Source organism: Maylandia zebra, linkage group LG7 (assembly GCF_041146795.1).
Source record: "Maylandia zebra isolate NMK-2024a linkage group LG7, Mzebra_GT3a, whole genome shotgun sequence".
NCBI classification, from domain to species: domain Eukaryota; kingdom Metazoa; phylum Chordata; class Actinopteri; order Cichliformes; family Cichlidae; genus Maylandia; species Maylandia zebra.
In genome coordinates this window covers 16,447,339-16,473,314 of record NC_135173.1, presented here as the reverse complement: position 1 = coordinate 16,473,314, position 25,976 = coordinate 16,447,339, and the positions used below count along the sequence as shown (strand labels likewise).

The 25,976-nt window shown below is 40.4% G+C and overlaps 3 protein-coding genes across 6 annotated transcripts; all 3 read right to left on the bottom strand.

Moving 5' to 3' along the window:
* Positions 1-28: 28 nt before the first annotated feature.
* LOC101479022 (uncharacterized) lies at positions 29-2,067 on the bottom strand. The gene is made up of 4 exons (XM_004567789.5): positions 1,379-2,067; positions 728-815; positions 454-649; positions 29-350 (listed from the first exon to the last, which is right to left on the bottom strand). Exons 1-4 carry the CDS (start codon positions 1,791-1,793, stop codon positions 291-293), a joined length of 759 nt encoding a protein of 252 aa, XP_004567846.3. The 5' UTR covers positions 1,794-2,067; the 3' UTR covers positions 29-290.
* Positions 2,068-3,432: 1,365 nt separating this feature from the next.
* On the bottom strand, positions 3,433-16,208 carry ctdspl2a (CTD (carboxy-terminal domain, RNA polymerase II, polypeptide A) small phosphatase like 2a). Of its 2 annotated transcripts, none has more exons than XM_014410207.4 (13): positions 15,886-16,208; positions 13,665-13,876; positions 11,289-11,424; positions 10,970-11,116; positions 10,543-10,782; positions 10,307-10,400; positions 9,685-9,796; positions 9,482-9,568; positions 9,304-9,366; positions 9,127-9,206; positions 7,208-7,334; positions 6,962-7,057; positions 3,433-4,700 (listed from the first exon to the last, which is right to left on the bottom strand). In XM_014410207.4, exons 2-13 carry the CDS (start codon positions 13,851-13,853, stop codon positions 4,635-4,637), a joined length of 1,437 nt encoding a protein of 478 aa, XP_014265693.1. In that variant the 5' UTR covers positions 13,854-13,876; positions 15,886-16,208; the 3' UTR covers positions 3,433-4,634. The 2 variants fall into 2 exon arrangements, with proteins under 2 accessions (XP_014265693.1, XP_014265694.1); XM_014410208.4 differs by lacking the exon at positions 15,886-16,208 and adding an exon at positions 15,051-15,768.
* Positions 16,209-16,604: 396 nt separating this feature from the next.
* On the bottom strand, positions 16,605-24,337 carry sqor (sulfide quinone oxidoreductase). Of its 3 annotated transcripts, none has more exons than XM_076885901.1 (10): positions 24,175-24,337; positions 23,358-23,693; positions 23,013-23,183; positions 22,827-22,880; positions 22,528-22,722; positions 22,195-22,404; positions 21,817-22,000; positions 18,400-18,467; positions 18,102-18,280; positions 16,605-18,015 (listed from the first exon to the last, which is right to left on the bottom strand). In XM_076885901.1, exons 2-10 carry the CDS (start codon positions 23,652-23,654, stop codon positions 17,958-17,960), a joined length of 1,416 nt encoding a protein of 471 aa, XP_076742016.1. In that variant the 5' UTR covers positions 23,655-23,693; positions 24,175-24,337; the 3' UTR covers positions 16,605-17,957. The 3 variants fall into 3 exon arrangements, with proteins under 3 accessions (XP_076742016.1, XP_004567743.2, XP_004567742.2); XM_004567686.5 differs by having other exon boundaries at positions 23,358-23,599; XM_004567685.5 differs by having other exon boundaries at positions 23,358-23,562.
* Positions 24,338-25,976: the final 1,639 nt, after the last annotated feature.

The following is a 25,976-nucleotide window of genomic DNA, read 5'->3' as shown; positions in this document are numbered from 1 at the left end:
AAACAGTGATTATGCCAACTGTCTAACGTCATATAAAGCAATGCACATCACTGGACAGCATTAATTAACAGCTAGAGTAGTGCAGATCCAGCCTGGTAATCCCCATAAATAAATAGAGCAAAGTCAATACATGATGGTATAGAATTTAAAAAAGTAGAAGGTTTTAATCTTGATTTAAATTGCAGGGGGCGAAAAGTAATTGTTGATTAAGTAGTTTTGAGATATTCACAGGGTTTAAACATAGCTGCCTTTCTTCACGTTTTGCTACAAGTGTTCCTCTTGGTTTCTTCTTAGCTGGATGAGCTCGGACAGTCCGGGATCAAGCACACAAAATGCCCCTCGCAGTTACTCTGCAAAGAGAAAAAAAGACCGTGTTGGATTCAGAGCGCAATGAAGAAGAAAAAAGAAAAAACAGGGAAAAGTTTGGTTTTTATTATTATTGTTTTTCCTTACCTGGAGGTTGTTGTGGCATATGGGACTGTGAGGTGCAGTCAGGTGATTGTGCACACACTTCCCAAAGTGTTGCAGACAGGTGGAATCGGACGGGGCGCAGGTCTGAGAGCACGATGGACGCTTCAGCAGCAGACAGCTGGAGCAGGACGTGTGCTGGCAGGAGCCCTGGCACTCTTTATTCTGCAGAGATGTAGACCTACAGACGAGGAAATTCTGATTATTGCTAAAAACAACAAAAACAACGTGGCATTAAGAGGATGGAGAGGGGGCTCACCTGGCAGAGCAGATTGCAGAGGGGTTGGCCTGGCAGTACTCCTTGGTGCACTCTGGTTGGCAGCTCTCTGCATCCAGCTGTTCAATCACTGCACAGATTTAAAGAAATTACGAATGAGAGTCCCGCATTGTGGAGTCAGACTTTAAAAAAAGACAGGAAAACTGTAAAAGGTCTGATATCGTATTGATAATGGTGACACTTCTTTTCATCGGGGACAGATAAGATGAGTAATTATGGCTGAGGAACCTTTGATTCAAAGGAAGCCTTGACCACACTATCAGTCTTCACAGCTTATAAACCAGATTTTACCGCACCAGCACCATTCCCACTACACAGACTTACAGTCAAAGAATCTCACCAAGTGCATTTTACGCGTTTAGAGAAGATTTTAGCGCCTTTGTAGTTCCCGCCAACTTTATTTCCAGAAGGAAGAGTTAAATATTGCATTCTTGCTTACAGAGCCTTCTTTTAATTAGCATGATGGTTTCTGTACATGTGAATAAATCAGAACAACTCGATAACTTTTTTTGTGCTGCTGTAAAACTTTTCATTTCCCCACTATTGCATTTCACGAGTGATTAAAGCATCACCCGTGGATCTGATGCGCAGTGGCTGCTTGTCATCATTTTAGAGTAATGGTTACAATCTCACCTGCTTTGCAGATCCCTTTGCGTTCTGCGTCTGGTTTGGCAGCTGCCGAGTCCTGAAAAACGCACACCAGCCCCTCGTCGCACTTCCCCAGGTAGTCCCACGTCCCCCCGCAGGTCTCCCCCTCCGTCTTGGCGCACACGGGGCAGCATCCGCAGACACCCGTCGTCACGCCCCCTTTACACTGGAGCTTCAGCGCCCGCCGGGAAGAGCAGTGTATCCGCTCGCAGGGCGGGCACTGAAGGGCCCGAAGCTGCTGGGTGTCCACGGGGGACGCTTTCTCCAACCCGAACACCCCCAACAGCGCACTGAGAAATAGCAGCATCCGCATCGTTGGTAGACCTGACGTTATCCTGAGGGGAGAGCGCCTGTCTGCACCTTTTATATCCCCGGGCACCCCGGCATTGTCACACCACATGCTTCGTAGTTTATGAGCCACAACCTCCTCCCACCACCACCAGCCAATAGATGGATGGATTTAGTCTAAAATATACGGTTAATTATCCCCACGTCTTATCTCCACGCTATCAACAGTGCGATTTTGTTTTGAAACAAGTCTTCCGTCCGAACATTGTTAGATAAACTCGGATGAAGGTGAATTCGGAGTCACATGACCTCTGAAAGGGGCAATTCGGTGTGCACCTGTAATCAGATAATGTCCCATTTCCCAAAAGAACAAAAGGTTTAACAAATCAGCAGGTTATCTCATCCGGACGCCTCACAAGGTTCTTAGCTGAATGAAAAATCTCGCAGGTTGTGTGCATGCCAGTAAAATATGGCCGCACTCACTGGGTGTCTGTCAGTTGACATTGCAGCTGCTGTATGTCATTTCTTTCCTTTTGAAGAGGGAAACATCTGCTTAAAAGTAGGACAAACTGCTGCAGAAACATACTTAGTCCTCGGCAAGTCACAAAAAGGTAAATTGTTTTGTGTTATTGTAGTTTATGCTGCAGTTAACATATTAAAATTAGCCGCTTTGGATATTAAACCCGTTTTGCATTACTTTTTATTCAATTTTTGAATGAAAAAAAAAGGCCCACAATAACCCCAGCCACAAGAGATATTTAATGACTTTACTTTGAGGAAATGTTCTGTGTAAAATCCTGGAGGACAGAAAAGGATTTCTTTAGCTTTGGCTCTTAATATGCTCTATGTTCATTTGGATCCATACGAACTGTTAGTATGATGGTCCACAAACGAGAAACATAGCGAATTGGAAACACGTCCAGGTTTACTGAGTGCAGAGAAACAATTTAATAAAGGAAGATAAAACTACAATTAAAAAAAATATGAAGAGGCTAGACATAATGCACACAAGGTGCATTACAAAAGGAAGGTAAAGACCCTACAGTAATGCAGATAAAACCCCAGCAATCAGATGACCCCCCTATGAGCAAGCATTTGGAGACAGTGGGAAGGAAAAAAAAAAAAATCCCTTCTAACAATAAGAAACCTCTGGCAGAACCAGGATCGGGGAGGGGTGGCCATCTGAGAGACCAGTTGGGGACGAGGGGAGGAAGACAGGACAAAAGTGAAAGAGAGCCACAGGTTTATTATTTTTTAATAATACTAATAATTTTATTCTTCCTCTTTAAATAATACGCCAGCTAGCTAACGTTAGCTGCTATTCTCTCACTTAATTTTAATTATTCAATTAAATCTTTTTACACATTAGTCCTCATGTCCTACTGCTTAGTCGTTGACATAGCCAAAGGAGAGAAGCCCATATAGGATAAATATGCCCCGTCTAGTCCCCATAACCTTCAAAAACATTGAAGGTTATGTCATCTGATGAGGTCTAGGAAACAAAATAAAGTTTAAATTAAAAAAAGAAAAACGTTTTAAGTATCAAAATGATGCTTTGATCAGAAAAAGCAAACCAAAGAACTCCTGCTCCTCTTTCCTGTTGCACTGATCCCAGAGGAGCATCTCCACATTCACTCGTCCACCTCTGTATCAATTTGCATAATCCTGCAAGCTGTCTTCACTTTAAAAATAAATCTTTAAAAAAAAAGTGTTGCTGAACAAACTAAAATCTCAGTTACTGCTAGGAAGCCTTGTGTCGTATAAAAATGTATTTATTTTCAAGGAAACCATTGAGTAACACTGAATACACCAGGAGTGATCATTCAATAAGTCAATAAAACTCGTGACTCCTACATCAAAGATCCCACATACAAGACGTCTTGGAAAAGAAGATTCAAAGCAAACATGTTGGCAATTTGCTGGTGCTACAATTTCATTTTTCCCCCCACATAACAAATTTAGGCGATACACATCTGTGTAGAAAAGTGACAAGAGTTTACATCAACTTACAAAGGGCTGGATGTCAAAGTGCAAGATGCCTGAACCCCACCCTCCCACCCACCCCTCCTGTCAAAGAGGACGATCAAAATGTCGCAACCAGAAGCGGACTCTTAAATAAAAATCTCCAAAATTAAGATTCTGCCATTATGGGTTGGTATTCATTTGAGACCCTAGTCTATCTTACATTTCATAGCTTTAAAATATTATTTCAGAAAAATTTTTACTCCCAAAGACACTCATTTCTTTTCTTCTTCTTCTTTTTTTTTTTTTTAAACTGCACCTTATAAGAGACGACTGCATGTAATGGAGTAAAGCATCACAGGAATTATGCAGGCATACAACAGAAAAGCAGCTGCTTATCAACAAGTTCAAACAAAACAACATTTTATCAGTTAAAAAAGAAAAAAGCAACCGAGTCAGAGTACATACTAAAATCTGAAGTGAAACTAAAAGGACTTAAAAACCTCAGAGAAAAACAAACAAACAAAAAAACAAAACAATTATGTACATATATTTACAGGCAAATAGAGTGAATATTTTACAGGTTTGACTGGCCACTGGAGGTCAGGAGGAAACCAACAATGTCCTTGTAATCCAACACTGTGACATTCAGTTTTGTCAAATGACAAAATACCTTCCAGGAGGCCGTCTGCAAGGTCGCACTGAAAACAAGTGAGCTAAGAAACCTCTGCTCTGAGTCTGCCTTCACTGTGTGTGCGTGTGTGTGTGTGTGTGCGTGTGTGTGGAGAAACATCCAGGACTTTTTTTGTGGACTCGAGCATAATTTTCATTTTTTCTTTTTTTTTTGTACGACTTAAAAAAAATTATAATAATGGCAATGTTGTGTATGTAACACTGCCATTCAGAGCTGAATCCACTGAAGACATCCTTCTATGAGTCCGTTTGTTTTTTTCCTTCTTCCACTGCGATCTTGTAAATGAACATTAGCACCTCAGTCTGGAGGGAGGAGGTCGTGCAAACGAAACCGCTCTCGGATGTGCGGTCTGACGTCTTCATTCTGGGACGAGACAGACAAGGTGAGACTGATTTAAAAACTGTAAATTATTAAAATTTCATTTTGATCACACATTCAGGATGTCTTCTTCTCTGCACGAGAAACAAGTAAAGACAAACTTTCACTAAATGCAATGTGTTTAGAGCTGGGCTGCTAATATTTTCAGTTGATACTGATATCACGTTAAAATTAAAATCCCTACTTCCGTAAAGTTCAAAGGTTCCCTTTTACACCAAAATGAGATGTTAAAATTTACGGTTGAGCCGTTGAACATGATAAATGCGCTGCTACATTGTGCAATTGTATTTTAAATATGTGACATGGGTTTTCTGACAAGGAAAAACCTTCAAGTGTTACAGAAGAACAAAAACGAACTGCAACACTAAATTCTTTGGTCAGGTCCAAAAAAATAAAGCAGCTATTACAACAAAAAATTTAATAAATACAGTATAGAGGTAAAGCATTTTAACTCCACAAACAGAAAATACTAAACATATCAGTACAAATTTTTAAAAACTTTCAAATATACATAAAAGGAGAACATAAGCAAAACTAACACTCAATTGTGTTCTACTTTTGTATCAATGGGAGTCTCAGTCATGGATGTCTGTGAAGCTTCTCAGTCATCCAGGTCATTGTAGTCTAAGGAGCTTGGAAAGAAAAAAGCGTCTGGAGTTCTTTAAGTTGCTTGAAGACGTTTCACCTCTCATCCAAGAAGCTTCTTCAGTTCTAGGGTCAAATGGTGGAGAGTCCCAGATTTAAGCCCTGTGGGAGTGTCCCCCTGAAGAGGGACAATGGACCCCCTAATGAGACGCCAGACGCTTTAATGCCCACTCACAGCCTGGGCCATCTGACCTCAGTAAATTACAGGATAAGGTGGGGCTAGGTGAAACGTCTTCAAGCAACTTAAAGAAGTCCAGACACTTTTTTCTTTCCAAGCTCCTTAGACCTCAGTCATGGATCAGATGTGTGACTCGTTCCACCACTAATCCGCTGTGGTAGTAAAAAGCTGTTCATCTCTCCCTCTTCTCTCCACATGTAGCAGGATAAAGTCGTCTGAGAGAAACGTTTATAGCCACGAAGTTGGTAACAGGCTCAGTTTCTCTAATCAGCTTCTTAAATCTGACATTTTCGACTCTGCTTACTGGCATCATGCCTTGTCACCTGGCCTTTGTGGAAACCTGCTTTCAACACAGTTTGCAGTGTTGGAGCGCACACTACTCTGTTCTGAGTTTTCATTTTCTGTTGCCATGTCGTCTTTTACCTTGCCCGAGCTTTTAGCGCAATGCGTGTAGCAGCCCAAATATAAGCTCATGTGCTGCTGCCGGCTGTCTCTCCTACCCCGTGTACGTCAACCCAACCTGTGTGGCTTTGATGTTATTCTACCCACATGACTGTCTTGGCACTACTTATTGTCAATGGCCTTTTGTGTTGTCCGTCAAAACATGGATGGAGTGAGCTCTATCGATTTTATACCGACCATGTTTGATATCACTATTGAGTAAACCTTTTGCATGATAATGTTATCGTTTTATTGCCCAGCTCTAATCATGATATTACTGAGCATGTCAATCCAGCAGAGTTAATGTTACACAGTGCTGTGTTAATAGCAATGTTTGCCTCTCACGTCCGTCTTCCTCTGCTTTACTCACATTACCTAAAACTTCTCTGCACCATTTTACTTTCTGCTCTTTTTTGGTTGCACTTCCTCTCAGACCACCTTCTCTTTGCTGACTGGGTTTATACACTTACAAAGCTTTGAAAAAAAATCTAATATTAAAATGTGAGCGTTGTTGACTGAGTTGACACTTCCCTTTTTTGTGGTTAAATGCATTGGTCACAAAACTAAACCTGGCACCAAATTAAGCCATTGACAGCTGACTGACAGCTGTTATCTAACCAAGAGTTAGACTACAGCTTTCTAGCCAATCAAAATTTGCGATTTCAGCAGCCATACGCAGCATTTTGTTGGTACAGTGCAGTGGTTTTCAAACCATGAACCAATGCAGATATACAGACTGAAACTCAGTTAAATGAATCAGTAGCAAAGTAAGAAACTTAACTGGTTTGTTTAAATAATTTACACATATTTGTTTATATGTTCTCTATTAGCAACACTAAATATAAAACTGGTAAGTTTATTACACAGCTAACTCTGCGTGTGGTGAAGAGTGGGTGGAACAGTGACAGCAGACTGCCAGCTGTGGTTATTTTCCACTGGTGTGAATGCACAGATGCAAATATTTACAAGTCCAAGTACATACCAGCTCCACAAGTTTCTCGAGGAAAGGAATAAGCTTTAGAAGCTCGTTGTCATTTCTATCCACAAACCAGCTCTCAATGGGGATTCCATTGGAAAGCTGAAAGAAACAAAAACGCGTGTTTAGATCAATGTGACACAAAATCATGGATAAAAGTGCAGTTTAAAATGAATTCATTCATTAAAAAAACAAAAACAAAAAACAAATAAACAACTAATAATAAAATAATTTCTGGTGTAAGAACTTTACCTGATAAGCAAAGGCTTGGGGTGAGTTGTCGATTATTACAGTTTTGGAAAGATCCCGCCCGAGAATGTTTAGGTCTTTAATGTAATTTCCTTGAACGCACACACAGTGCTCACGAAATAGTCTATGTCTAAAAGAAAGAAAGCAAAAAAGAAAAATGCAGCATGACAGATTTATTCCGAGAAAATAACACCAAAGGAAGAAGAGCTCTGGTGAAGTTAATGATGCTTACAGAAAAATTCAAAGGGTCAAATGATTTACACTGTGCATTTGTCCCGAGGTTGGCGGTAAGGTGACAGAAGGAAAAGAAATTAATAAATGTTTCATGAAAAAAAAAAAAAAAACCCAAAAAACCCCAAAAACAAATGCAAGCGTCCCGACAGGCATTTCAGATTGGTTTGTTTGAAACAATGAAAAGGGAGTGAATGGTGCTTTCAGAATAATATATTCATGAAACACTGGACACGCTGAGAGGACCAAATCAGTAATGCTGGTTGTGCTTGAATGAGTGAGAAAAATGATATAAGCTGCATGTTTATGTGCAAGTGATGACCTTCAAATATTAATCATAAATAAATAAATGAATGACACCCACCATCAGTTTGCCAAAATACCAATGCAAGGTGGGTATGACTGGGAAACTGCATGCTTACTGACTAACAACTCGTGATTGACAAGACACTATTTTGATACATAATATTTGCAAAAAAGAGATTTAGTCCAAGCAAGTCCAGCAATAGCAAAATGGTGAAAAGTGCAACACTAACTAGAATTGGAGAAAGTCTTTAAAATATGATTTGTGGCTCAGTGCTACAGGCAACATTGCCTTCAAACTTTTATTTTGAAGGCAACATGATCTCAATTTCTGGTTTGTGTTACACTTTTCACAGCTTCACTACAGCCAGCAGAGCTGCTGAACAGCATTTGTAGAGAGGTCCATAACTTCCATGCAAACTACAACTGCAGCTGCCAAAGCAATCACAAAGAGGGTTTTGCCAATCAGTTGGGGAATGCACATTTATGCTAGCAACAGGTTGTTGCCAGGGAGTTACTAACCACTCTGCAAACCTGTGTGACTGGACCTTAAGCAACTGTTTTTCCAGCGACTACCAGCAACCCCAATAATCACTTACAACTCAATTGCAGTCAGAACACTAGTCTTGGTCTGTTGGGCGCTAGCTTCTTCCATCTTCTCGGTTTGGAGTTCGTTGCTAACATCGTCATCTGATACATCCTTTCTGGCTTTTTTAGGTTTAGGTCCTTGTTTAATCAGCATCCTGACTGGCTGGGTCGGAGCAAGTGCTAATAAAAGAGTGGCTTTAGCTGCGGTGTAGGTGCAATTAGAGGATGTAAAGATCGGAGCTCAAAGTTTTGCTGCCGTTCAGATACACGAAACAGCCAGAAGCCTTACTAGTTGGGGAATACTGATTTTTTCCCCCTCATGACTCTCCAGAGCTGTGCATAGGCTCTGCTTAGGAGCGACACACAACCAAGCTGGTTGCCTGATAAACTGAACCTCTTCTAAACAACAACGGAGCTTGCTGAGAAGTCCAAACACAAATCTTCAAAGGATTTGTTTACAAAATCAACACAACCAGGAAGGGGGAGGAGCTTTATGGCTTTTCCAGTAAAGAAAACCTGCTGTTAGTTTTACTGGAAAAGGAAACACGAAGAACTTGAATACTGGATAGTACACCTGGTATAAAAATCAAGGAAGTTCCTTTTTTTTTTTCCTGTGTCAAGAGCGATATTTTAAATGTTCATCTTGGATCTTCTCCTAAGGATGACTACAGAATAAAGCTGGTGAACTCTGATGGAATGAATACAGGTTTGTATCCTGTTCATTTCCTCTCTTACTCTACAGCTACCAGACATCTTACAAAGCAGGCAGAGTTCATCTTTGGATGCACGTTCCCACTGACCTTACTAACTGTTTTTTCGGATCCAGGATGTTGAGCAACTTGTCAGCATAGACCTTCTTTGAAGCAGTGAAGAGAATAATCTGAAATTTTAATGGACAGCAATAAATGACTAATACTGAATCTGAGAGGAGGCCAGACTAAACAAACGTATGCACTCTAACAAAAGATGCCTCTTACCTCGTACAACTGAGACATGCGCTCGAGAAACTCTCTAAAAAAGGGCCTCAACCGAACATACACCTGCAGGTTTAAAAAAAAAAAAGAAAAAAAGAAAAAATAGATCAAGAGACAGAAGGTTTAGGAACAGCCATAAAAAGTGAGTCTCTTAAACTGGGGAATGATGCTGAACCTGTACCTGGTATATTACATCTTGAAAAAGCACGGGGAATGTCAGAGCTGCATCTTCGAGCTCATTCAAACTACAATGAACCAGAGTTTCATCCTGGAAGCAAGAGAAGAAAAAAACAAATTATTTTTATTTTATTGTTGTCTTTAATTTGAGTCTTTTTTTTTTATTTTATTTTGAGATGAAAGCATAAGGGACATTTTGCTGCTTACCAGATCAAGGACAAGAGAAAACTCTGGTGTGCTGCGTGTTTTTAAAGGCAGCGCCGGTTTGCGTGTTAACTGCTCTTCTGTCAGCGGAGGCACGTGCTTGATGAAGAAGTACCTCGAATTTAAAGAAACCAAAAGGAAATATATCAACAGTCAAAAATCACAAGTATTTAAATGTCCCAGTTGAACCTTTAATAGTAATATAACTTATTTACTGTTTCTTTTATAGATGTTGGATAAAAAAAAATAAAGGAAAACAAAGAGAATATTTAATCTTCACTGGGGGAATCGGGGATGAGCAAACAGTATCCTCCAGTGAAGTAAACGCAGAGCGATGCACAGACTTAAAAGTGTGGTTTTGCTGCCACCTGGTGGCTGAAAGTTTCACAACAAGCTCAACACCAGCATACAAAGTCACCTTGAATGTGATTTCAAGTGGAATCACACCACAAAACTCAACAAAGACAGGGTTTGCTGCGCAAAGTGCAAGCTCAAATTTAACAACAATGCAGCACTTATTCTATTAGCACCAAGTCTATTAATGTTTACTTAATTAACACTGAAAGGATTTATATTAAATTTAGAGTTTGTTTTAAAAAAAGAAAAAAAAAATTGATTAACTTACGGGTCGAAAACTTCCCAGTCCTCATCGTATGAGGGTTCTGCTGGAACTGCAGGTAATGAGTGTGGATAGCTGCCATCTGGCATACACCCAGGAGCTGACAGAGACACATAAGATTTAAGAGAAATTCAAATGCAATGATTCTGAGAAATAACAAGCCTCTACTGTGAAGTTGTCCTTGTTTATGTGAATTAAGTTTTAAATTCAAGGAGGATTAGGCCTAACGTGCGTGGTCGTACCTGTTAACGGGGGCATGTCAGTTTCAGTGACGATCTCTCCTTCTTCTATGGTTGTATCGGAGGTAATGTGGAGCCTCTGTGGTAAAATCGGAGCAGTGTGACACGGAGCGATGCCCTCGGTGGATGTGAGGGTGGATGTGAGAGTGCTGCTCGGCATCTCTTCAGCCTGCTCGATGTCCAGCTGTTTCATGATTTCCTCTGCCTCCATGGCTTGGCCGGGAGAATCAGAGCCAGGAGTGGCTTAACAGAGGGAATACAAATAAGATGTGGCTTTCAGTCATATATCGCTGGTTCTTCAGAAAAAACCCCTAAAACCATTCAGTTTATGATATTTCAGCATGATTGTTTGTTATCATTTATTTATTATTTATTAATTCAGCCTAAATTACCTGTGGATCGGCTACAGAATACTTGTGGACTTTCTTACCAGTTTTAGTTGCTGGTGAGAAAAAGTTGAAGACTGGGGAGAAGATGGTTCCAAGGAGGGTGGTGCGTGGTGGGCTGCTCGTTGAGTCGACGGGGGCCTCCAGTTTACCGTTTGGTTTAATTGGTTTACTATGGCAGGTCATGGTGTCTTTTGAAGAAAAGAAGAAAAAAAAAAGGAGGGGGAAAAAGGACATGGTTTTAGTTTGTTGACACTATTGTAAAATTTTTAGGGTTCTTAAGACAGAGCTATAAAACTGCAGAATATACATGAAAGATATGCGAATTGTTATGGTCAGCTTCTATAGACTGGTCTGTCATACCTTTATTTGGACTTTTCCGGCAAACTCTGGATACGGATTTATTAGAGAGGCCTCTAGTCTGTGGTGTTGAAGTAATGAGATCACCGTCGGGATTACAATCAATACGACTCCGCTTGGCAGGAATATCCTGCTCCACCTAAAAAGAAACGACACACACAGTTACAAACGTACATAATTGACATTTTTCCACAGCTTTAACTTCTTCAGTGTGCAAATCACTAACATGTTGCAATGCAAAATATATTTAGCAGCACTGAAAGCAGTTGCCATGACATTACCACAGAAAGCGCATCTTTAATTTCTCAATGTGGATGTTTTACAAGCATGTGATGACATTTGATTAAAAATGTGACTTCTGTTCTGGGGCGGAACGGTGCTCAGTGGTTAGCACTGCCACCTCGTAACAAGAAGGTTCTAGATTTGAATCCACTGGCCGCCCGGGGCCTTTTCTGTGTCTGCGTGGGCTCTCTCGGGGTACTCTAGCCTCCCCCCACAATCCAAAAACATTCATGTTAGGTTAAATGGTGATTCCAAATTGGCTGCAGGTTTGAGTGTGACTGTCAATGGTTGTGTGGGTCAACCCTGCAATAGACAGGCAATCTGTCGAGAGTACACTCCATCTCTACCCCATGACCTCTACGATAGCCTCAAGTCTGCCTCACCACTATGAATCAAATAAATGGAAGAAAACTGAAGGATGATCTGTTAAAAGTCAGTGCACTGACATACCTCACTAACCCACTAAACTTGCTTTGTAGTACCCCTCTAAGGACATAACAATGATAACAATACTGGCAGCTGCCAGTGCTACCCCTCAGCTTCCTAGTAGATGCACTTATAAATCAAACTCCCAGTGACCTCTGACCTTGAGGTTGAGATCACTGAAATTCAAACATAGTAGATGCACCTATGGTATGAATGGCACATTATCAAGTTATCACTTTCACAAACCTGCGTGAGCACATGCCACACACAGAGTTTTGTCTGCCAAGTAGGGAGACAACAAAACCCCATGGACCTTTTTATGGCTGAGGGGTAAAAACAGAGTGTGCAAAGTGCTTTGACTGACAGGAAAAAGGAGAACACTCAACTCAATGCAACTTGTTAAGTCAAACTGTCCCAACACCACTAAATGAAGCCCTCCTTTGAAATGAATGTGTGACATTGTCACTGCATTTGCATGCAGCTGGTGATGCAGAAAATGTCTACATGGTTTTTTTTTTTACATTCTGTTCTACCTGTTTTACACTGCTGGAACTTCAGTTACTAGAACACAGACCAGAAAACTGATTATGGTTACATTATTAGGCCGTTTATCAAACAGGATATCTATTCAATCAATAAAATTGATTTCACTTTAATCTGGTGGCAAACTAAACTGATTTCCAAGTCTAATTTATTAGGTTGTGAGACAGAGTCAGAGTCAAACACACAGAGTAACCTCTGATGCTTTAATAGATGCATTTTAAAGGTTTCAAGCTCTAATGTGTGGCTGCTTGGTCGGAAATAAAAAAACAGCAAAGATATTAACATGTTTACTTTACTCCACAGTATGCTAATAATGATCATGAACTCAGTAGATCTGGGGATTTTCTGCAGCATTGCATTTTCTTGTATTCCTGTAAGCAGCAGTGTTGCATTTTACTGTGATATTGTCATGTTTTTTTACAGAGTAAAATGTCTCTGATTGGAATGAGTGGTGCTAAATCGAACCATTTTTGTGCAGAAGAGTCAAACGATGTGGGCAAACGCCGCCCCTTTTACGTGAGCGTGCAAGCAGAAAGCTTAAGTTTATCTCTGATTGGGGTTTAAGGTATTGTTAAGCCAGCAGACACAAAGAAAACCTGGCTGTGTAGAACTAATATACACCTTAGGATGCATTAGTGTATGTGTTTATTAAGGCTGACATGCCTGCATAGCATGAACGCTGTGCTTGTATTATAATCCCTATTCTGAACTTTTTAGATCTTGCCCCTGACATTCATCACCTGTGTTATATTAACAAAAATTTACAATGAAAACTAAAAAAAACAAATAAAAACCAAGCAAACTAGCACTATGTGGAAACTGTAAAACTAAACAACGTGGAAAAAATTAACGAACCCACTGAAGCCTATAGGAGGTTTCAGCAGTCTAAGACAAAAATATCTAACTTTTGTGTGGACATCAGTAATTTGAGTCAGACTTAAAATAATTGTAAACCTGCTGTTTCGATGGCTAAAAACACTACTAACAGTTACATGCGTGACACAGCTTCCCTTTATCAGCTTTTTGGTTTGTTTTTTTAAGTAGCTGTGTGTGTTCTTGCGCCGTACTATGAAGCACAGAATGAAGCACATAAAAAAAAAAAAAAAAAAAAAAAAACGCTGTGCTTACCTTGACTGCATTTCCACGAATGAATTTCTTGATAGTGGAGAACAGGCCTGTCTCATTCTTCTGCATTTTGCCTCGACCTCTCACCGGCGATGGCTCCACTTCACAGTGTTTCCTTTTGGCCTGGGACGGGTGGGTTTGATGGCCTACGCTCGGCTGCTGAGGAGCTTTACGCACTCTCAGCTTCATCATGTACCAACGTCACATAGAAAAATCTGACAAGGAAGGAAAAGATGGAGTTAAGTCGACTGAGCGGTTTTGACACTGCACTTCAAACACAAAGGGTAGACACTCAATCCTTTGTGTTATAACAGTAAACACAATCCATCCATAAATGGTAAAAAAAAAAAAAGTGTGCTTTGCCGCTCTGACAGGAATCGTGCATGTCCCCATTACTTATGACCAAAAATGCAAGTTACACTCAAGTACATGAAACTCTACCCCCCCCCAAGAAAACCCCCTCAAAAAACCTAGACTGTGATAAAAACATAAAAATTATCACTATTTTAAATTGTTTTTTTAATTTGTAAAAAAGGTGTTTTAATTTACTTGAGTATCAAAAGGGCTTTTGTTTACCAAAAGGTCAGAAACAGCAGGAAATTGCACAAGTTCCTCTCCAACCATGTGCCTAAAAATCCTGATAGGTTTTCAGATCTGCTGCCCAGCCAATATCATACAAGACAAGACTTTTTACATAAACACAAAGCAAACATTTCTTATCCTGACAAGGACTTGTGCTGAGCAGGATATAGCAACTTCTCTCTTCGGCAGACAAACTGTGTCAGGGTTTTTCCTGGCTTAAAAAAAAATAAATAAATAAAAAAAAAAAATTGGCCTTTGGGCGTTACTATGCAAGTACAGCAAGGGCTAAGACTGAGTTACTTCATCTATGTTCTTTCTTGCTTATTTTCTAAACAAAATAATACTAAAAAAATAAAAATACACCACAAAGCTAACCATCTTTTTTAAGCTCTACCCAAAAACCTCTTTAATGTGTTTCAGGTTTTTTTTTTGGTTTTTTTTTTTTTTTTAAATGCACGAAAAACACTGATGCAGCTTCTAAATTCCCCTCAGTTTCCAACGCAAATTCTTGTTTTATGAAATACGTGTAAATACAGGTCACATACGTTGACATGACTGTGTGTGGTTCTAGTTTACTATAGCAAAGAAGCAAGTTCCTAAAGCTGTATTTATTTATGTTTACAGTTTTCACATCCTCATTCTGTCTCCCTTCGCAGATACAGTCAAATGCGTTTTTATTGGCGTGCTAAAGCTGTGCAACGAAAACCCACGATTTATGGACACTTCACCACCAATCTAGTCAAAATGTGTGCAGACAATTGAGTAACTTAAGGAAGCTCATCAAATTAGTTCAGATGAAACGCATACCTTTGCCTTTTTTTTTAGCTGTCACGGCCACTCGACTCCGGTATAATGAAAGAAAAGTTATGAAAACAAAAAATTCGTGTAAGCCGGACCGGTCAGCGGAGTGGGTGGTAAACAGCAGAAGTTAGCAAAAATATGAAGCTTTCGAGTTATCCGAGGTTAGCTGCTGCTTAGAGGATAGGCTTTGTGTTTATATATGTTTGCTAAGTTGTTGCTGAATGAGATCTGACAGCAAACAGCACCGCTGTCTAACGTTATGTAACATCAGACGGGCTGCCTTAACGCCAACGACGTCAGCTACCGCTAACGTTAGCCAACCGCTGACATTTAGCATCAATACTACACAGACAACACCGCTCTGACGCTGATGCCCCGCATTATTTGGCCCACCGCCGACTTTACGTAGTCAGAACTGACACCTGTAGGCTTAACAGAACTGTTGTTAATGCTAGCATAAAACAGGCGCTGTCTGTCAGTGGGTTCTGTGGCTAACGTTAACCAAACTATAGTTAGCTTGCAAGCTAACAAAACGCCAAAGGCAGCAAAAGCCATTTCGTGACATTACTCCCTCCGCTTCAAAAAACTCCTCTAGTGTGTCTTCCGACAGCATATCTATAGGTAATATGGAAATTACTCTTTAATCCTTCAGTGAAATAAAGGTAATTAAAGCAAACTTCGCTGTGGCTAACGCGTCATTTTGTTCGCTCCCGTAACCATCTTTAGCAATTGAGACTACGCCCCCTTCGGTAGCCAACGTTAGCTGCTAGCTAGCAGGAGTCGGGCTTTCACGGGGGGGACAAGCCTTTTTGTTTACATGTTGACGTTGTTCGATGCTTACCGATGATCTAGGAAGCTCTTCAAAACGTCCCGCAGCGTTGTCAGCTCTCGGCCACGACCGTGGCGGCCACGGACAAAGATCGGGCCGTGGTTGTTGCCGCCAGCTGTGTCCGTCGCTCAGTAGCTAGTCACAGATCGACCATGTCTGCGGACGCCATTTCCCGCCTCATCACAAACATAACGTTGCGGTGCGCAGAAGAATGTGACACACACGTAGGTGAACCAACGTGGCGAGCGCAGTCAACAGGAAAATGGCTTTAGTATGTGCGCAGCTGGACCCGGGCTCTCCGTCACATTTTATCCCTGCTGGTGCTGTTGTGCGACTGCAAGAATCCTGTATTAATTAAGCCGAATCTGAACGTTTGGACTGCAAATTGGCATTTTTTGTAGGACAGTGGCCAGGATGGTTCAGACGTTTTAAGACTTTCAAAAATCTTGCAAGCAAAAAACAAAATCCCAAAACAAAAGCAGCTTCTCCACATTATACTGTATAATTGGACTAAAAGCAGGCTCAGCTTTTAGTCAAATTTAGATCATCTCTTGTTGGGGGGGGACGAAAGTGAATTAAACTTAGCATTTAACCAAATCCGAGACAGTCATTTAAATATCCCTGCAGGTTTCCGACATTTATTGATGTTTTTAACGTTGACATTAAACTGCTGCTGGAAAGGTGATCACGAACTGAAGACATTTTCTGCCAGTTTGCAATAAGAAGTGTAGTCCTGCTGATGACCTTTAATATGCAGAGAGAAGAATAAAGAGTAGTCTGTTTGAATCCAGTGACCCAGGTCTCTGGATTTTGCAAATTAAATCCAACTTTTATACAAGTACACATCAAAGTCTATTGATAGTGATCAGGTAAAACAGATGATTCAGATTATGCAAAAGTGCTATCGAAAGTGTCTTCCTCTGAGAGCCTATCATATTCTTATTTCAGAGGACATACGGGCAATTTTACACAAGTGTGCAATTAAATTTTGGCCTCCCTCCCGTGTCTGAAAACCGCTTTTCAGATTTAACCATTTCAAATCAAAGCTGCTCATTAAAGTCCAATACTGTAATTTTATAAAGTAATAATTAATGCAATAACAAAACAATTCATTTGTTGTTTCATATTATCCTGCAATAACAGTCTGACGTGAGGTTTCATAAGCTTCAGTCATTTTAATGATTATAGGGTTTTTGTTTTTTGTTTTAATACAATGAAGCTAGCGTTGACTGTACAGCCACCAAGATGTTTTCGCCTCAGTTGAGAATTAATTAAAAAAAAAAAAAAAAAAAAAAATCAGCATCATGTACAAAACTCTACTTCAGACACTGACGTCTAAATGCAAGAAAAAGCACTTGTTGTAGCCTGCATGTTAATGTTCAAACACCCCAAATGGCAAATCCTACACAATGTGTGGTAGCTTGATTAGTTTAAAACTCTAAATAAAGCCAAAGACTTGAACACATCTCACGCACAATGACTAAACTGTACACATGTGCACGGTTTTAAATGTAGCAATCTAGGAAAGAGTAATATTTATATGCTGTGCTTAAAGGCTACCCTGAAATAATCTGAATTTAGAGTTGGTTTTTTAATGTCACTATATAAAATTTGCCAATGCCGACCAACTATAACTGAAAAAAACAAAACAACAACAAAACAAAACACCAGAGGTGTGGAGTAAGAGTGTTCTACAAACTTTTGTTCTCGGTCCCTATAAAAGCCCCATCTCTGGCTTATGAAAGCATCTCGACCGGCCATTCATTGGGCTGTCAAAAGTACCAATAAACAAAAAAAACAAACAAACCCCAAAACAAAAAAACCCAAAAAACAAACAAAAAAACCCACAAAAAAAACCAAAAAAAAAAACAGCTGATCTATGAGCAGTTTAGACCCACTCCATCATTCCAGTCGTTTAATTCCACAGTAATATCAAAAACGCTACTTAAATGAGCTTTTCTGTGAGACCGATTAATCATGATGTTCAAAACATTCACATTACTCCTTTATCCATATGCGTGTGCACCCTTGGGTAGATGATTACACAATGAATTTCCCTTCAGATTCAAACTGAAGATGAGGTTTCATTTCATCCCAAGATGCATGATTTTCCTGTAAGGTCCCGGTCCGCCCCACAGCCCCCTGTCGTGAGACAAATAAAGACAAAGCTGTTGTTGTAGCGGCTTAACTGCTGCTAATTAACTGCTGTTAATTAACTGTAAACATACCTAAGAAGCCCATGCCAATAGAGGTGAGGCATCACATCTGTTTTCATGTGGTACATTAATCGCCTCTCCTTGGCTTGGTTGAAGGGGAACGTTTCCAGCGGTTGTCCGTTGTAGTCGAACTCTGCCAGGATTACTGTGTTGTAGCTTGTGACCAAGGGACATGAAGTATACCCATCATACTAAATAAACAAGAAAAGGACAGATTATCAGTTTGTGTGTTTTTCAGTAGACGTATTTCCTAAGAAGCAGCTTTACCATATAGAAAATTAAACACATGAATCATAGCTGTCACACTTACCTTCTTATCTGGTTTTTCTTTTTTCAATATTTTGCTGATAGTTCGGCTCAAGACGGCAGACTGTGCCGCTAAAAACAAACAAACAAAAAGAGTTTAAATTCTGCTTATATCCAACAGGTCCTTATTCGATAAACTGAATTACACCAGCATGTTTATCTTGGTCAAGTTTGCTGGAAGCTGTTGTAGGTCCTAAAATGCACACCATCATTGAGGTGACCTGCACATACTGACAAATACAAAGCTCAACCAAAAACAAAAGTCACATTTTGTTGGACTATCTTTAGCTCTGATAAGCTTGTGCAACACCACAACATTCATTTCCATCCAGAGTTACATTCCTTTTTTTGTAAAGAGCTTCCATTGATGATGGGATTAAACTGTTCTCCAGCACATCCTGAACATCTAGACTTTGTTGTGGCCAATCCAGGGCAAACAATGTCTCATGCTCCCTCAACCACTGTTCTACAATTTGAGCCAAATAAATTGTTTCCATTTTTAAGTATGTAGAAGAAAATATGCCATTGATGGAAAAGCCTGGTCATTCAGTCTTTACTTTTGGACACACAATGTTGCTGAAACTGACCAACTGAAGCAACCCCAGATCACCACACTGCCCCCACGGACTTTTACAGCAGGCACCAAACAAGATAAGTGAATCACTTCATCCACCGATCTTCTTACCCTGTCATACCTGTTGCTCTGGATCAGGGCAAATCCAGTTCAGACCACCTGGGCCTTGCCCATTGCTCTAGAGTCCAACCTCTATTCTGATTTGCAAACTGAAGGTCCCCCAGTCATACGTGGTTTTCTTAAAGCTACACAGCCATTTAGTCAGAATCGCTTGATTTTGCGTTACACTTTGTGTGTGGAAATGCTTTTACCCTGACTGTTAAACATAGCTGTGAGTTTTACTCTTGGTTTTTACCTTCATCAATGAGGTTATTTTTCTCGGTAGAACCTTTGCGTGTTATCAGTCTGTCTGTAAACACATTAGCTCAGAAAGGTTTTGAATGTATTCTGATAAAACTTTGTAGGGGTGTAGAGTGGGGTCATGTTAACAAACCATTAAAATTTTGCTTCCATCCACTAAGGTCAACTTAATGATTTATTGTCTGTGAAGGTTCTCAGTGATTTATTGGTTGAAAATTGATAAAATGCCTTAAAATCTAGAATCTATGATTCTTACAATTTGGTGTGCATTATTGATATATAGAACCCTACTGTATAAAGACTTAAAATATGTCACTTTTGACCTCTCCTTAATAGTTTGATCTGAAAGTCAAAGTGATAATACTACAAAGAACCATTTAAAACTATGTTTCTTACTGCCATAGAAGCTTATAGGGAACGATATACGGGGACTATTCAGCTATTAAGCAACTTGAGGGTGGGTCCATTTCTTAAATGGGAATTAAAGCCTGAAGTGAAGTACACACAGGAAGTGATTACATCAGAGAGTCAAGAACATTTAGTTGACATCAAGGCATAATGACCTGTGGCGATGCAAAGTGGGCAGGCCACGAGTCAAAGTCTCAACTCTGAGGCGTTCGGAGGTCTTTGTTACAAAATAAGAAATGTGGCAGAAGAATAAAAGACTTCAAACATAGCAAGCAGCATGTAAGGCTACTGTGCTCTCTGACTTCATTAGCCTCAACTAAATTTAACAAGTTCAGGCAGCTTGTTAAAACATCTGAACCAATCAGAAGCCAGAGATGCTTACAGCAGTTACTGTTCCAAATTAAGCAAACAGCGATGAAAGTTTTGAGCTCTTATCCTAAAGAAGACTACAGCAAAATCTGAAGCATTTATAGTTAGTGATCTGTTGTTCAAGTGCGTCCATTGTGTATGCCTTCGACCTGTACACCCAGAAGACAGCATAGAGTAGATTCATATTCACTAGATCACGTTCCCAGAAACGCAGTGGCTCTGAACCTAAGATTTAACTATAAATATGAAACTTGTTCACCTTGTGTAGCATTTTACCGACACACTTCCCTCCAGATCAAACTTCACCCAAGGACAGACAGATGGACTGACCGGCAGATAATGTCAACACTACAACTGTTAGAGGGGCTAAAAACAGCCACATCCTCTAGACTGAAAAAAGAAAAGCAGTGAGCGATACATTTACAAAGGTATACACTCGCTTCAGGCTGCATACCCCACCATGACTAAGCAAAAACATGTTTTACACACACACACACACACACACACACACACACACACACACACACACACACACACACACACACACACACACACACACACACACACAGGAACTCTTTGTAGAACTCTATTGGTAAAGTTGGCTGAGCAACAAAGCAGGACACTCCTCTGTTATGGATTCAAACATCACTTTAACAGAAATGCTCTTCACAGGAAAACCTTCCAGAAGGACAACAGTATAGTACCCCAGCTACACAGAAGTGACTCTCAGTAAAAAGCCATTAGACAGCTTTGTAAAGTATGCCATAGAGCTTTTAAAGAACTCCAAACTGAACTATCCAGTCAGAAGTGAACAGACCATGTATTTAACACTCGGCCGCTGCTCATCACCGACTCATATCAGCCTTAATGCCAGCACGTCTCAGCCTGGTTGGAGCTGAAGGAAGGAAAGCAGCCAAAACCAGTTCCAGAGCACAGCAACCGAACACTAAGATGAAGAGTCAAGTTTCTGCACGACAATGCCCTGAATGATACAAACAAGACAAATCTGGAGTGGCTTCAGGACATGTCCGACTCTGCCTGATTAGTCCAGTCCAAACGTGGGCTTAAAACACCCGAGAACATCTGTTCACGTAATCCTTTTATCGCGTGTGACCGTGGCAGGATGATCCAGGAAGAATAGCTAACCTGGAAATCTGTCTCCACACTGAAAAATGAAACTACTGCACCACAAAGTGTGGGTATTTTCCTTAAGTGATGAGACACGATATGTTAAATCTAAAGTCTGCGCTGAATTGCTTGAAATGTAGTTTATTATTAACAATGATTGCACTGGCTGCAACGACACAGGAAATCCAAAATTAGCCAAGTGTGCAGGATTAAAGCTTGTACTATCTGTTCATGCCAAATACAACCAAAAAAACAAAACAAAAAAGAAAACCTTCTTTGTGAAATGTAAGGATCCAATCAAACTCACAAAACGATACCTGACACACTGACCAACCTACTAAAACAAGCAATGTCCCCACAGAAACAAATTCACTGGGCGTGGTGGTGTTTTATAGTCTTGTTCCAACAAATGATTGTGTAATACAGCAGATAGTAGCTTTAAAAAAAAAAAAAAAAAAAAAAATGCAAAAACCCAACCAAAAGTCCAAGCAGGTCACACAAGAGGAAGCTGTGGAATGAATGAGCAGAGTTTTCCAGACTTCACTCGGCGCAACGATCAACCTAAGTGCACAACACGCTTACCGACAGCCGCTCCGGTTTTAGATGTGGGAAGGTTGGTGCAGTCTCCGATCCCAAACACGTTTGGATACTTGGTATGTTGGAGAGTTTCTTTGTTCAGATCCAACCAGCCGATCTCGTCGGCCAGCGGACTGCCTTTAATCACCGAGCTGGGTCCCATTGGTGGTGTAACATGAAGCATTTCATACTTAAAAAAAATTAATTAAAAAAAATTCTGGTTATTCTGGGGTTTCTTTTTCAAATATTTTATATATTAAGATGCAAAAAGAGAAAATGTGTAGCCTAAAAGGTTGTAACCCCCCCAAACAAACACCCTTTTTATCAGTACTTAAAAAGAACATTTATACATGAAACAAAAGTGAAAGTTGCTGTTACAGTTACCTCGATAACTTTGGTTTCCCCTGGTTTGTCAAGATTTTCAAACACAGCTTCTTGCTTATCTGCGCGCACTTCAATCAGGTTGTGCCTCAGGTTAATCTGTAGGTCACGCTTTTTCACAATCTCCCACAGTGAGTCAGCGTATTTCTTTACCCCAAAGATCACAGGCAATGATGTGTTATAGATCACATTGGCTTTTGCCCTTTTGCCCGTCTTCAGTTGAAGCAGAAAAAACAAAACAAAAACCACTCATCAAATTTGGAAAAAAAAAAAAAAAAAAAAAAAAAATCACATTTGATTTTTTGTCTCTTGAATAGATCTCAAAGATTCAAGTACCTTCCTGAGGTAGGCGTCTGACAGGTACATGATCTTTTGTGGCGCTCCAGCACATTTCACAGGAGTATTTGGGAAAGTGAACACAGCATTGCCCTCTTTGAAATCCTGCAATGCTTTCCACGTTTTCTCCACAGTTTGGACAGAGTAGTTAGAGCCAATTTTTGGGTGCTCAAACCCCTCTGGGAGTCCTTTGATCTACAAGTAAAAACAACAGCAAAAAAGTATGAGTATAAATCTCTTAAGATGTAAATTGGCAGAGGCTGATTAAACAAATGGGAAAAAAAACCCTGTGATATCACCTTCTCATAATGGAGCTCTAAACCAAGCGCCACAATCAAATATTCATACGAGATCTGTAGGGAGAAAACGAGTTTATGTCAGGTCTTTAAAATAATATTCAGCTTCTCTCTCTCTTACACACACAGAGACAGATCACGTGTTTTTAAGCCATTTTATAACTTTACAGTTTCCTGTTGCAAACTTACTTCAGTCCCGTCAGCTGTGCGTACAGTATTTGTCTCTGGGTTAATTTCCTGAACCTTAGATTTCACCCATTTCACTCCAGATGGCATAAGACTCGCAGTGGGACGGCTTGAGGACGCTACAGTCTTTGCACCAGCACCAACCAGGGTCCATATTGGCTGATAGTAGTGGATCTGAAAAACACTTTTTTTTTTAATAAAAAAAACTTTGTTGACACAAGCTTGCGTGCAAGTTTCCTTTCAAGGTTTGAAGCACAGAAATGTAAACAGGAAGTCACGGATGAAATGAATGAAAGCCTAAATCTGCAGTGGGTGCTGGGTTACTGTGATCCTCTAGTGTGTCCTTACCTCGCTGGGCTCCACCAAAGCTACATTCTCTGCTCCCACCAGCCTCTTCATCCGGGAGCTCATTGCGATACCGCCAGTTCCTCCTCCCAGCACAAGCATTTTGTAATGCTGTTTGGCAGAGGCAGGGCTGCTTGTGTGAAACTGAGAGATAGCAATGCCCCTCGGGTGGCACTGCTTGAGATGACGCAGTGCAGCCATCCTGTGTCTGACAGGTCGTTTTAGATCAGCCTCAGCTACACTGTCTGGGGTTAGTGCAAAAACATGACAATCTCTACTTTCTGCTTTGCTGTTTCCCATTAGCTAGAAAGTAAAGAGCTTAGCCGGATACAGGAATGGCTGGTGGAAATAAAACAAGCAGGATTTCAAACTCTCATCACATGTCTGATCATTATTTGTTATTTGCTAATCAGCCCAAATATCTAGTGTGAGGTCATGATTTTGATTTTGTGGGTTTTATCTGTGGTTCTACCCACAAGTATTGTAACACAGGCGCCCACCAGGCCACACAAACAAACATAAACAAACAAACAAACAAAAAACCCCACACAGTGTGCGATACCATAACATTTAACGGTGCTTTAAAGTAACAGGTCCAAAGAAGCTGTACACTGCACCACCACCTCAGAGCTGTTACGCCAAAACAAACGTGAACACAGGTGTCATCTATCCGGGTCCAAGCACAGTCTGAACTCAAGGCAGTGCTGCTGCTGTTGCATGCTGCGTAACAAGCTGGCACCCGCACAATCATACCAACACAGACAGAGAGCTGATAACGTGGTGCTCAGGTACACAAGTACGTCAATAAGCACAGGCCTACCTCAGCAGGAGCGCTGTCAACCTCCCGTGTTAATGTCCGTTTAGGCGGAATGCTCTTAGGCTGGGAACAAGTCCGTCTGACCTAATTTCTAATTTCCTCTCAGTGAAGAAGGTACCAGTGCCGCTTTCAAGCCCTACCCGCTGCCCAATTGCAGTTGGCACCTCCGGTCCCGCCCACTCCAGGCGAGTCACCAATCACAATCGACTTTTTTTAACCGTCAGTTTAAAACTCTAGTGTTAGCTTCTACAGCCACTGTAGCCTAATTAAACTAAATGCATCAGAATAGATTATTGTGGGTATTTTGGCAAACGGGGTAACGTATATCCCAAAAGTTTAGACTTTTTTTAAGTGTTACATTGTTTTCCTGTGCTGTCGAAATCTGACACTCTACTTTACTAACTTTGGCCTGAAAGCACCTCAGTGTGGACGGGTTGGGGACATGCCCGCCCACACTGCACGTAGTCGGCCGGGAAAGCACTATTTACGGTACAAACTGTGACTTGTACGTGCTACCCGTTGAGCCGGTGATGGACCAGCAATGTATTTGTTACGTGATGTGCGAGAATGCTTTTATTATTAATAAAGTCATCTGTGACATCTCTGTTACTGTAGGCTTCTAGTAGTACTATACGAGTTTGCCCTTTAAACCATCAACATGCTGTAGGTTTGTTGTTTATGGCTGGTCATTTTCCTGTGTGCACGCCCGCAGATTCTTATCACGTAAACTGCTCAGCAGATAAAACGTATAAGCTGGAGGGTTATGTTTATATAAAGGTTAAATTTGGTGCAAAAAGCCTACAACGAAAAGTTTTCAGCATTATCATCATGACTGTGCTTGTTTTGTATTCATCAAACTGGTTTTACTGCTTCAGATGTCACCCCCATGTACCATCTGCTTTTGGACCATGTGTCTATAAACCAGTCCAAAGTTTAAATGTTGAAAGTTCACTTGTAATTTTCAGCGTTCGCTTCACTCTTTTAAGGAGTGTTGTATGGAGTTCATATGCTACAGGTGGGATTTAGACGTGTCAGTACAGATATTGCAATAAAAACAAACTTTTTGAAAGCAGTTGACACATAGTCTTAGCAGACATCCAGAGTCTCAGTAAACACATCCATCAAAGCCTCTTCAAGCAAGAATAATAGATTTTTACACATTTAACAAATGCTATAACTAAGGTTTTTCATCCATCCATCCATTCTCCAATTCAGGATGGGGTATGGGGCTGGAGCCAATCTCAGCTGTCATGGGGCAAGAGACAGAGTACACCCTGGACAGGTGACCAGTCTGGTACAGGGCCAGCACAAACAGAGAGACACGCTGACATTCACACCTATAGTCAGTTTTTGGAATCAACAATGAGTGTAACCTAGAGAGTACCATATAAAGATCTAAATGATCATGTCACATTTTACCTCTGACCTCTCCTTCAAGGTCAGTCGACTGGTCTGAAGGTCAAAGTGATAATAATGCTATAGAGCAACTTCAATTAAATTTTCTTACTGCCATTGTTTGTATTGACAACAAGCATATAAGAAATGATATATATGGAGATTCTAAATATCACGTAACATTTGACCTCTGACCTCACTTTTATGTTTCACACCTGCCTTTCTTTAAAGTTGATCCCAAATTGTTAAATCTTTAAAGAAAACGTTATCAAGCGGAAGAGATTGAGCTGCTTAGTTTGAAACATACTGTATATTACATAATATAATATATTTTTTCCAAACTTTAGTTTTCATTTGTATTCTACTTGACTAAAATGCTTTAGTTGTCTGAAAATGTTTAGCTTTAGTTG